The following is a 13,110-nucleotide window of genomic DNA, read 5'->3' as shown; positions in this document are numbered from 1 at the left end:
ATCTTGGTTACCAGCTTCTGGCAGGCTGCCAGCGATGGCTCCTGCACACTGTAGCTGTAAAAAGCCCTGCTTTTTGCTGCTAGAACCATTCTCGAACGTATCTAGAACTATCGAGCTTTAGCAAAAAGCTCGAGTTCTAGTTCGATCTAGAAAAGCCCCCAAAATCACTCAAGCCGCGAACTGGAGAACCTCGAACCGCGCTCAACTCTAATAAACATATTGTACATACCCAAGAAGAACGCAAGATGATACAAACAACAGAGTCTCACCCTTCCATTGGCCCACCAGGGAGTACAATCTTTGTGACTTCAAGGCTTCCAGGGTCAACTATACCAGTCAGAAGCAACCTACTTTTGGCGAGCACCCACTGAGAAGATATAGTGGCAAGCTTAGGAAGCTGGCTGAGCACAGCAAGGTATGTAGCCAGGTGACCGAATTTTCCCAACCTTGGTTCTCAAAGTGAACTCATGGGCTAAGCTTTGATAAGTGAAGCAGTTCTGTGATCCTTCAGCTCAAACTGTAGCTCCAAGGCTGTAATCCTGAAGAATAAATCTTAAAGCAGTTCTAGTATCCTCCAGCTGGAACCGTAGCTCCTCGGTTGAAGTCATGTAGAATATTCAAAGGGAAGCAGTTCTGTGATCCCCAGCTGGAACCATAGCTCCATGGCTGAAGTCATGTAGAATATCCAAAGTGAAGCAGTTCTGTGATCCCCCAGATGGAAATGTAGCTCCTAAGCTGAGGTTAAGTAGAATAACTCTCTGGTAACATAAGTAAGGCCCTTTTATACCACCCAGTTCTCAATTCAGGGTATTGGGTCTTACAGAATGGGTTGGAGATGGCTGCTCTCTCATTGGTCACTGGTTCAATCCAACTGCATAATTTTCCTCTGAATCATGTAGTCACAAGGGCTGACGCAATCCACATTTACAGACAATAGGAGGGCTCCAATCAGTCTGACATAACATAATAACTTCTCCTGATTTAACAAAATCAAACAAAGGAATTATATGTCTAGCCTAATTAAAGAACATTTCACCCCACCCCTCCCTCCCACAAGTGGCCAGATGATGAGTCGTCACGCTATCAAAAGTTTGGGACATTAGACCCTCCCAGTGACCAGGCCTTGATGATCAGGATTGTTGGAAAAGGAGGGAATAGTTTTGGAAGATGGTGAAGGAGGGAGTACCAGCTGACCATACCTGTGTCCTCTGTGATTCTTGATTCTTCGTGGTCCTTATAATAACTCCTTTCATTCTTCCCTTTTAATGAGATTAGAGGGTTCCTTTGGACATAGTTGAGGTGAAGTTGGAGGAGGAAAGAAAGTATGAGGTAGAAATAGTTCTGCATTCCAGGCACAGGTTGCAGTATCTTATCAGCTGGAAGTGTTATGGTCCAAAAGATAACTCCTGGGTTGATGAGGAGGATCTTCACGCAGATCGCCCGGTGAGAGAGTTCAGTCAGCTTCGTCGGCGGATGGGGATTCTAAGGGTTCAGTGACCTCTCGCAGAAGGGGATACTGTTGTGCCTCAGCTTCAAGACTCAATCCAGTGACCTTGTGCTGCATGGTCATAAAGTAGTAAAAAATGAGTTTGTGAATACTAATTTGATAAATATCCAGTATTCAGTGATGGTAAGGTGTCACGTGCTATGAGGTAGTTAGAAAAAATAAAAAAATATATCACTACGTACATGTATATCTAGTATACTGTAGGTATTAGTATAGGGGATAAAACTGATATATAAGTATAGAAACAGGTCTTGTAAGAGACCTACCCACAAAACAGCTACAGCAGCACAGACACAGTTGGCCAGCCAATAACTCAATATGGAGCATAAATCAAGTCAAGAGAAACCAAAGTATGGAGAGCTTGTATTATAGCTGAGGCTGACATGACATAGATTTCAAGGCTCACTAGCCCAAAAATCAGTATACAATAAAGGGTGCTTTACACGCTGCGACATCGCTAACGATATATCGTCGGGGTCACGTTGTTAGTAACGCACATCCGGCGCCATTAGCGACATCGCAGCGTGTGACACCAAGGAGCGACGATCAACGGTCGCAAAAACGTCAAAAATCGTTGATCGTTGACACGTCGCTCCTTTTCATAATATCGTTGGTGGTGCATGCCGCTGGTTGTTCGTCGTTCCTGCGGCGTAACACATCGCTATGTGTGACGCCGCAGGAACGACGAACATCTCCTTACCTGCATCCATCGTCAATGAGAAAGGAAGGAGGTGGGCGGGATATTCCACCTGCTCATCTCCGCCTCTCCTCTGCTATTGGTTTTCCCTCCTCAAAGGACCACTGATTCACTCGTTGGGCCCGGAGATAAGTGTTAACCCCCATTCGTGCAAGGATCTCACCTTTCAGTATGCCATAGTCCTTGGCATCCTCCGTGCTGAGATCCAGGTAGGCTTTTTGGGGTTCACCTACCAGGAACGGGGCCACGACATCAGTCCAACGGTCGGTAGACAATTTCTCTCGCTCAGCGGTCCTCTCAAACACGGAGAGAAAGGCTTCTGGGTCATCCTCTGCACTCATCTTCGTAAGTGCCGCCCTTACTCTGTCCTGGGCCGCAGGAAGGAGTGGATGACCTGGAGTTACCGCTGGGAGCGCTTCTCGCAGAGCAGAAAGCTGCTTAGTCAACAAGCTGTTTGTCTCCTGTTGCTGAGCTAACGCCCGCTGGTGCTGAGCATTAGCTTGTTGCTGCTGTGCACTGGTTTGTGCAAAAACCTGCTGTCGTTGAGCAGTAGACTGGGCCAGCTGCTTTACAAGATCCTCCATAGTGGCTGCTGAGGTAAACTGTAACTTTGCAGGCTTGATCATAAACATGTGAAAACTGGGTTGTTGCCCCTAGCAACCAGGCTGCAGCGCCTGCAGGCTTCGTGGACCCGCCGATCCACCGCAAACAGTCAGTAGAAAAAAAACATTTTTTTTTTTTTTTCCGGGTAAGTACCTCTTAGGCCATTGCCCTTAGCAACCAGGCTGCCATGCCCGCATTCTCCACCATAATGTGAGGTAGCAGCGTTGTTTGGGCAAAAACGTGAGGCAGTGAGGCAGCAGCGTGTTCACACCAACAGTCTATTTATTGTTGCAGCATAAATAGATCCAATTTCCCACAGTCAAAGTCTCTTCCGGATCACAGCCGGTGCATATAGACAAATTCTTTGCATCAAAAAGTCTTGTTACCATAGGACCCCGATAACCGCAGGGATCTGTATAAGGTTCTCCTAGGCTGACACTCTTGGCCTGTGTTCACTCCACACAGAGCCAGCCCAGCTCACACGGCATGTATTAGCTTCACCAAGCCTGGCTCTCAACTGAGACACACCCTGCTGTGCTCTGCATGAGTTTAAATGAAAATGCTGGACATGAGAATTGCTACAAAACCTGGACTGGGAGGAGGGATCTGTCTCCCTGTTACCCTTTGTGCTATACTCCCAGTAATAGCTATAGCAAACTCAGAGGGTTTCCAGACACATTCTGGGGGACACATAGCGGTCTTCAAATATTACCCCTGTCACTGCCTCACAATATATATATATATATATATATATAAATTTATCTGTTTGTGTGTGAAAATATGAGAAAAGTGTGGAAATATATAAAAATGCTGGCTATGTTTCTATGTGGATTACTGCTAAGGGCTTCCAGCCCTGCAGGTAATGGTTTCGGCAGAGAGCAGTGTTGTTTTCTCTGTGTTTTCTCATTTGCCTTTCTTACACCTATTTTTTGTTTCCTGTTAGGTTGTAAGAGGTTTACCCTTGGTTGTATTTATTATTTTTAATTTGTACATTTGTACATGTGTTATATGTTTCCACACCTTGGGTCCTTGTCACTTTCTGCACGCTTACCCGATCTTGATTTGTAGTGGTAGTAACCTCCCCTCTGGTTCCTCAGGGGATGTGAAAAAAAACTTGATGGTATTCAGACAGGTCTGAGTTGTGCGTTTCTAGTTGTGCAGCTAGGGATATGTCAGTCTGTAAAAGGGCCAGACGTGTGCGGGTGCAGGTGCAGTGAAATAGGCTATATTACCTCTTTAACCGTGTTGGAATACTTATGTGCATAACACAATTCACATGGAATAGCCACAACTAGAGGATTAGTATAATTCATGTGAGCTTAAATCAATATAGGTTTCTATGATCATCTAAATACGATTTAGAAGACCAAAACAAGCATTCTGGGAGTTGCAGCTGTAAGGCTATTGTCACATCTCCACCAGAATCTGCTCCTGCAATGGCTGAGTCTGTCATCAGGCACCGCTGTATTCACTCTGTGAGTGGCGCTTGTGATAGAAGAGATGTCAGAACCAGAAGCTCTGGATGGCGCAAACTCTGTCCAGCCACTAAAGTTAGAATGGCTAGGACCTGCAGCGCTTTCCAGTCTCACAAAATGGGTGTGTGCTGTCCAGCTAAATTTATCAGCTTCTTACATCAGCTTATTGGATAGCACCACATTTTGGAAGCTACTAGATATAGTCTGGTGCTGCTCAGATTCAGTCCTCTCTTCTTATGATTGTTCCTTGTTTTTACCTCGGTTTACTTTTTCTGACTATTTTTACAGATCTTGATCTTATCCTCTATGTGACTTCTTGGCTTTGAACCTGCATGGCAACCATTCCGTTGTCTGGTTAGTACTTTCGAACAGCAGCCCTTCTATGTGTAGCACTCAACTGGATTCTGTTGTAAGTCCAGATCCCTGTATAGGTGTTAAAGGGTATCGGGGTATCTCTGGGATCTTCCAAATGGAGTGGCTTATGCCAAGTCTGTGCGAGGTAGTCTTTTTGAACCGGTGGCCTCAGACAGATGTTCCAGGTATATTCACATACAGCATATATTTCTAAATTTCATACATTTCTAAAGCTGTCCCATTAATCTTAAATGCGGATAAAGAAATCTATATACCTGTTGCATGTGACCAAAACCTAATGTAAACTCTAAAATGTCTGAAATGAAACAACTTATTCAACATGTAAGTCATAAGTATGTAGATATTGTACCTTTGCAATTATATCCACTGTTTCGCTATAGCTTCGACACTTCTTAATCCCAGAGTTAGCCAAAAAGTCTTCTACTAGACGAACTCCAATATTATATCCCCTAGAAATAGAATAAATAATGTTTGATGGAATTAAAATGGGAAAATAAATGAAAGACGTAAAGAACTGTACACTATAAAATGTCAAATGAGTAAAGGAAGGTAGCCTATCAGTAGCATAACGATTGTGGTCAAAGAGGTAGCAACCCCGAAAGGGCCCTGGGGTGCAGGGGGCCCGCTGACATCAGTACCTGTTTCAGCTGGATGTGCGTCAGAAGACGTTCAACCAGTTGAAATGCATTGGTGCAAAAGACCTATCAGGTCCCTGCTCGGCAATATTTGCCACCAGCCAAATAGAGGTCGGCAGCTGACGTCAACATGCTAGTGACTGGGGGTGCATAATGTTGAGGTCATGCATCGCCATAGTGGGCACAATGATGTCAGATATCAGCCACTGAGCTGGCTACAGAGGACATCGCACATTGTGGGAGCAGAGGAAAGAGAGTAGAATGTGTTTGGATTTTTGTATCCATTTGAGCTGGACGGGGACATATAGAGAAGGAAATGGCTCAAGATAAAGACATATACCAGCATGGGCCCCAGGATAAGGACTTATATGCCAAGATGGGAGACATATATAACCGGATAGGGACATATATACAAGGATGCGCTCATATATACCAGGAAGGGGCCCAGGATGGGGGACATTACTACATATTGAAGGAGGGGCACATATGTCTTAATAAGATTTAGAATGCTACAATGACCCATACAAATATACCTTTTATATATAAACTAGAAGGTGGCCCGATTCTAACGCATCGGGTATTCTAGAATTTATTGTGTAGTTAATGTATGATTTTTGTTATATATGTATATAGATGTTGTTGTGTGTAGTTGCCAAGTGTTTGTGTAGGGGCTGTACATGTTCTGGGTGTTGTCTGGGTGTGGCGGGAGGTGAGAGCGGTGTTGTATGTGTGTTGCGTGTGTTGCGTTGTTTGTGGAGCGTTGTTTGTGTGTGTTGCGTGGTTTGTGTGTGTGTGGTGTGTTTTGGGGTGAGGTATGTTTTGTGCAATGTGTGTGTTGTGCGGTATGTGCGTATATTTATGTATGCCGCGGTGTTTGTGTGCTGAGTGTTGTGTGTGTGTGGCGTCTGTGTAGGGCGGTGTTTGTGGTTCCCAGTGTGTGTGTGTGGTGTGTTGTGCAGTGCGCGTGTGTGTGTTGGGGGGAGGTGTGCACCTCCCATCGTGCTCCATCCCCCATGCTGCGCACCCCCCATCGTGCTCCATCCCCCATGCTGCGCATTCCCCATCGTGCTCCATCCCCTATGCTGCGCACTTCCAAACATGGTCCATCCGCCATGCTGCGCACTCCCAAACGTGCTCCATCCGCCATGCTGCGCACTCCCAAACGTGCTCCATCCGCCATGCTGCGCACTCCCAAACGTGCTCCATCCGCCATGCTGCGCACTCCCAAACGTGCTCCATCCGCCATGCTGCGCACTCCCAAACGTGCTCCATCCGCCATGCTGCGCACTCCCAAACGTGCTCCATCCGCCATGCTGCGCACTCCCAAACGTGGTCCATCCGCTATGCTGCGCACTCCCAAACGTGCTCCATCCGCCATGCTGCGCACTCCCAAACGTGGTCCATCCGCCATGCTGCGCACTCCCAAACGTACTCCATGTGCCATGCTGCGCACTTCCAAACGTGGTTCATCCGCCATGCTGCGCACTCCCAAACGTGCTCCATCCGCCATGCTGCGCACTTCCAAACATGGTCCATCCGCCATGCTGCGCACTCCCAAACGTGCTCCATCCGCCATGCTGCGCACTCCCAAACGTGCTCCATCCGCCATGCTGCGCACTCCCAAACGTGCTCCATCCGCTATGCTGCGCAATCCCAAACGTGCTCCATCCGCCATGCTGCGCACTCCCAAACGTGCTCCATCCGCCATGCTGCGCACTCCCAAACGTGCTCCATCCGCCATGCTGCGCACTCCCAAACGTGCTCCATCCGCCATGTTGCGCACTCCCAAACGTGGTCCATCCGCTATGCTGCGCACTCCCAAACGTGCTCCATCCGCCATGCTGCGCACTCCCAAATGTGGTCCATCCGCCATGCTGCGCACTCCCAAACGTACTCCATCCGCCATGCTGCGCACTTCCAAACGTGGTTCATCCGCCATGCTGCGCACTCCCAAATGTGCTCCATCCCCCATGCTGCGCACTCCCAAACGTGGTCCATCCGCCATGCTGCGCACTCCCAAATGTGCTCCATGCCCCATGCTGCGCACTCCCAAACGTGGTCCATCCCCCATGCTGCGCACTCCCCATCGTGCTCCATCCCCCATGCTGCGCACCCCCCATCGTGCTCCATCCCCCATGCTACGCACCCCCCATCGTGCTCCATCCCCCATGCTGTGCACCCATCGTGCTCCATCCCCCATGCTGCACACCCCCCATCGTGCTCCATCCCCCATGCTGCACCAGCATCAGCCTCTCTGCCCGCAGCATCAGCCTCTCTGTCCGCAGCATCAGCCTCTCTCCTCCCAGCATCAGCCTCTCTCCTCCCAGCATCAGCCTCTCTCCTCCCAGCATCAGCCTTTTCTGTCCCCAACATCAGCCTCTCTCCTTCCAGCCTACCCCAGCCTCAGCCTCCCCCAGCCTCTCTTCTCTCAGCCTCCCCCTCCCAGCCTTCCCCAGGATCAGCCTAGTCTACCCCAGCATCAGCCTCTCTTCTCTCAGCCTCCCCCCTCCCCCTCCCAGCCTTCCCCAGGATCAGCCTTTCTCCTCCCAGCATCAGCCTTTTCTGTCCCCAGCATCAGCCTTTCTCCTTCCAGCCTACCCCAGCCTCAGCTTCCCCCAGCCTCTCTTCTCTCATCCTCCCCCCTCCCAGCCTCCCCCTCCCAGCCTTCCCCAGGATCAGCCTAGCCTACCCCAGCCTCAGCCTCTCTTCTCTCAGCCTCCCCCCTCCCCCTCCCAGCCTTCCCCAGGATCAGCCTCTCTCCTCCCAGCCTCCTCCAGCACGCCGTGCTCCTCTGCCGACACTCACAGATCCGATCGCATACACTCACACACACACACACACCCAATCGCATACATTCACACACACCCGATCGCATACATTCACACACACCCGATCGCATACACACCCGATCGCATACACTCACACACACCCGATCGCATACACGCACACACACGATCGCATACACTCACGCACACACACATTGACGATATTGCACATACGCGCTCACACTCACAACATCCGGAGATACCACATGCTTCTGGCCATGTGATCCTCCGGCAGGTCCTGGAAGCTCACAGCACAGTATCGGCGCCGAGAAGCAAGCGATATCCCAGGATGTTGTGAGTGTGTGGATGCGATGTGATGTGTGTGTGAGGTGTGTGTGAGAGTGAGTGTGATCTGATGTGTGTGTGTGTGTATGTGTGTGTGTGTGCTGTTATGTGTGTGCTTGTGTGTATGTTCCGCCGCTGCAGGACCTTGATGCGCTGGTAACTATGCTACCATGGTTACCAGCGTATCCCGTCCCCCGCTCGCACGGGAGCCCACACCAGCACCCCCCCCTTTCCCTCAACATTTGGGGGAAAAAAAGTGAGTCTTATGCTCCGAAAAATACGGTATGTTCAAGATTATTATGTCCATCCCCTTATTTCATCCATTCTTTTTCTCTAGTCTATTATGTTTTTAACCTTTATTTTTTTTGTGCAGTTTGTTGCCCAAAACTGTATGTCTTTCTTTGATAGATAGTAGAAAAAAAAACCAAAACAAAAATGTGGAATTATCATATTACATTATATTAAAACAATTGTTCCTCCAATCAATATGTATAAAAAAATGACATATACTAAATACTTACATTGCATCCAAGTATTTGTTAACTTCCTCATCATTGTCGTAATCTTTGCACAATTGTGCCACAAAAGCACCGTAAGTGAGAACAAAGAGATCTCTGCTCTACAACAAAGGAGAAAAGGTAATAATAATAATAATAATAATAATAATAATAATAAAGGTTATACAACATGCAAATTAGTAATATCAAAATATAGTCAACAGTAAATATTTGCTACTTATTCAAGATATTCTTGTGTGAATGAGACCTTAGATAAGTTATTGTAAATATGATGTGGCAAAGCTTTCCAGCATTTCTAATATGCCAGAGCAACCTCTTTTAAAACATTTTCATATGACAACATGCCTCATCATGTTTGCAACTGACAGTCCAATGAGTACTGGTAATGTTTTTATACTTGACCCCTGGAACTTCATCAAACACTTTTTTTCTGACCAGATGTTACATAATTCAACTATCTGACCACAGAAGCTCCCTACTGGCCACTTGCCATGACAGCTATAATGTATCATCTTGGTCTACTAAAGAAAGTTTATTGTGAACAAGATTGTACAGCTCCGTAGGATAGAAAGTCTCATAGGGATTATAACCAGTCTAAATATTAATATATAATATCCCTCATACAGCGGTGTTATTCTTTGGTTGTATTTACACAGTGCAGTTCTGCCACAGCTTTCCTAGCCAAAATTAAAATTGCCAATTACTATCTTTATGCTATCTAATCCTAGATTTGACTAAAATAGGCTTTATTTAGAACTTCATGTACCAAAACTTTGTATACAAGGCTGTGTGCAAGAACGGTCTGCCTCCGAATGGGGCAACATAGTATATTGGAGTGTGTTCTACATGTACTAATTTTATAATGTTTTGGATTCCACTGCATTCTCCCAAAATGAAGAGACATAGCAATGTACTAAAAATCACAAATCATTACAATGCTACAGTTAAACACTGTCGGTGACAGTGTTTATAGATTTTTTTACCAGGTTAAAATGTGCAACAATGTTTTTTTTCTGTAAAGAAAATTTGGCATTCAGGTGAACCTTCCCTACTTCACTATATACCTCTAATAATAATAATAATAATAATAATAATAATAATAATAATAATAGAGATAGTAATAATAATAAACATTATTTAAAAATAAGTGAATATATAAATAAAACAACTGCCAACTTTTAATACCACATTATACTGGAGATGTACTTACAATGTTATGTGCCGAAGCAGAGGAAGAGATAGCTGGTAAATTCCAATCCTGAAAATATTAATGATAAAACAATTTAAAATGCTAATAGAAAGGCTTGAGATATACACAGACATGCAATTCAACAGTTGTGCTTAACACTGCAGGGATATTTTCACACACATATTGTTGTTTTTTTTTTATTTATTTTTTTTTGTTTTGGGTTTTTTTTTAAATAAAAAATATATATTGTAGTTTTTGTTGTATTTTGCTTACGTAAAATCAGAAGTAAATGAAAAAGTAAAGAGAAATGTAAATGAAGGATTCATACTTGTCCTTCCTGATGGATCCCCGCTTAGTCTTGACTCAAACAACTCAAGTTTAAAGGGAATTTGTCAGCAGGTTTATGGTATGGAAGCTGAAGACTACATGTACAAGGGTTACATAGAGAATTCAGGAATGCTTGTCTTGTCAAGGTCCGATCTGTGGTTTATTTGCTATGCTTGTTTAAACAGCAGGACACAGCAAGACTTCTCATTGCTCAAACTTCTATGTCACGCCCAGGACAGTACAGCATGCCCCCTCTTCTGAAAAGCCTATAATGACAGCCTGGTGTGGGTGGGGACAGCTCTCTCAGCTCTGCTACATGCCAAATCTAAAAATAACGGTTGCACCCAGTAATCTAAGTGACTGATCATTGGATTCAGTCTGTTTGCCTGTATCATGCTGCTATCAGATGAGACAGCAAAAACCTGCTGATAGATTCCATCTAATCCCTTACCAACATGGGACGTACTAGGTACATCATTGTTGTTAGTGCCTTAGCACCACATGACGTTCCCAGTACATCAAAGTTCGGGTTCCGAGTTCGGGTGCTTTACCAATGCAAACCTCTCACACAAGTATCGCTGTGGTTGGGTATGCACGTTGCTCGGCCTGGTGCGAGCAGCTTGCAGTATTTGAACAGCTCACACTGTCGGTAAAAACAGTGTAATCAAATATAGTGTGCACCCCCAATAAATTGAAAAAACCCCGCCTACCCTCCCCTGGATGTATCCTGTTTATGGCTTGCTGTATGTGGGTGGAGAGCCGAACTGCCCAATCAGTGACTTCAGATGTAGTTCAGTTCAAGTCCTGGTCCAAAATTGAACCTTAAAAAAGTTCAGCTGGACCAGCAGAACCCGAAATTCCACGGATCCCCTCAGTTCTAATCGCAACATTTAGGTGGCAGGGAGAGAATCACACTCCTCTCCCAAGTGATCAGGTTCCTGTAATGCGATCTCAGGAACTCGATCGCTGCCATGGCAACCCTGGATCATCACCATGATGAACTTCGGGTTACCCAGCTAGGGAAAGCCTCACACACTATACCAGATGCATGGTGTGTAAGGCAAAGGGTAGTGCAGCACTGACATATAATATACTGATAATACAATGATCAATCATTGCAGTGGATTAGATCAGTGAACAGAGCACTGAAAGTTAGTGTCACAAAAAGGGACTAAATAAAAAAATTAAAAAGATTGGTAAAAATCTAAAAAAAATCTGAAAATAAAGAACCCCCCAAAAATGATTCCAATAAATATTTAAATTTATGTTAAAAAATACACATATTTGGTGTTGCTACATCCATAACAACCCGATCTATAAAACTGTCATACTAGTTTACCCCTTTAGTTAATAGTAAAAAAATAAATAAAAATTTTTGCAAAAACAGTGTCTTTTCATCATATAGCCGACAAAAAAAATGGAATAAAATGTCACATATGGAGAAAAATGGTACCACTAAAAACATCTTATCAAACAAAAACAAGCCACCATACAGCTACGCCAGTAAAAAAAAGCTAAAGCTCTCAGAATACAGCAATGCAAACACTATTTTTTTTGGTCTAAAATTGTTTTTATGGTGTGAAAGCTTACACTGGGGAGTACATGTAAACCTCTGAAAAACGGGATTCAGACAAAATTACCAATGGAGAATTAACTGTAATGAGGCAGAGTGAGTGACTTTGAACCCCCCTTCTGGCCTATGGTGTGGCAGCTTCCACCTTTTTACTTGTCTTTTTTGACATGCAAAAAAGTGCGGTCAGCTACAGTTTTGTTCACCTTTGAAAAGACAGACACCGCTGACCAGAGACCAAACGGAGTGCAGAGTAACTCTGCTGCCTTATTAGTGAATGGATATGTTGGGGGTTTCACCTGAATCGTGTATTTTGGAGATGTAAATGATAACCCTGATGTAAGCGCTCAGCATAGAGCACAGGATAAATGTGAACTGATTCAAAATGTTCTGTACCCAAATCGCCACCAAATAGCATTCAACTCAACCCACAAAAAGACAAGTCCACACTCAGGTCCATCATCTGTTAATGGAAACATAAGAGGCTTGCACAATAGTGGTAACACAAAGGCTCTGGAAAAACCCTATGGTTCCTCCTCAAAAAAGAAATCCAGCAAAATCTGCACTTCCAAATTAAAATGTCCCCTACCCTTCTGAGCCCCACAATGTGCCTACACCACAGTTAGCATCTACATGTTTGGCATTATTGTAGTGAGGAGAATCCGCTTAATTTACGCAGTGCAACTCTCCAGAAGCACAAGCTGGGCACAATTTACGGGCACTGCAATGTATTCGGCATGACAAGGGCTTATTTGCAATTTTTAATTCTGCAACATTCACTGCATTTGACACAGTGGGCGTTTTCCACAGACTAAATCATCACTAAATCCATAGATGAATTCCCAGAGGAGTGTAATTTCCAAAATGTGGTAATTTGAGGGGGGTTCTGTTGTTCTGTCATTTATGGGCTCTGCAAATGGAGTCTGCAAACTATTCTAGAAAAATCTGTTCTTCAAAAATCAACACTCTTTCCCTCACGAGCCCTGCGATGCGGCCAAACAATACTGTATAACCACATGTAGGGTATTGCCATGTTCAGGAGAAACTGTGTAACACAATTTCCACCATTTTTTATTCCCCTTGTGAAAATTGGAAATCTGGTGT

At 45.0% G+C, this 13,110-nt stretch overlaps 1 protein-coding gene across 1 annotated transcript in view; it reads right to left on the bottom strand.

Annotated features, from left to right (window-relative positions):
• TRAPPC3L (trafficking protein particle complex subunit 3L) overlaps window positions 1–13,110 on the bottom strand; it is a 175,673-nt gene that overhangs the window by 110,164 nt on the left and 52,399 nt on the right. The window contains exons 2-4 of the mRNA XM_075340034.1: window positions 10,131–10,178; window positions 8,924–9,021; window positions 5,007–5,106 (exon numbers count right to left, since the gene is read on the bottom strand). Coding sequence (XP_075196149.1) covers window positions 5,007–5,106; window positions 8,924–9,021; window positions 10,131–10,178 — 246 coding nt within the window. The remainder of the gene's footprint in view (window positions 1–5,006; window positions 5,107–8,923; window positions 9,022–10,130; window positions 10,179–13,110) is intronic.

This window comes from Anomaloglossus baeobatrachus, chromosome 3, assembly GCF_048569485.1.
Source record: "Anomaloglossus baeobatrachus isolate aAnoBae1 chromosome 3, aAnoBae1.hap1, whole genome shotgun sequence".
NCBI classification, from domain to species: domain Eukaryota; kingdom Metazoa; phylum Chordata; class Amphibia; order Anura; family Aromobatidae; genus Anomaloglossus; species Anomaloglossus baeobatrachus.
Note: the sequence above shows the minus strand (reverse complement) of the source record. Positions and strands in the feature narration are given on the sequence as shown.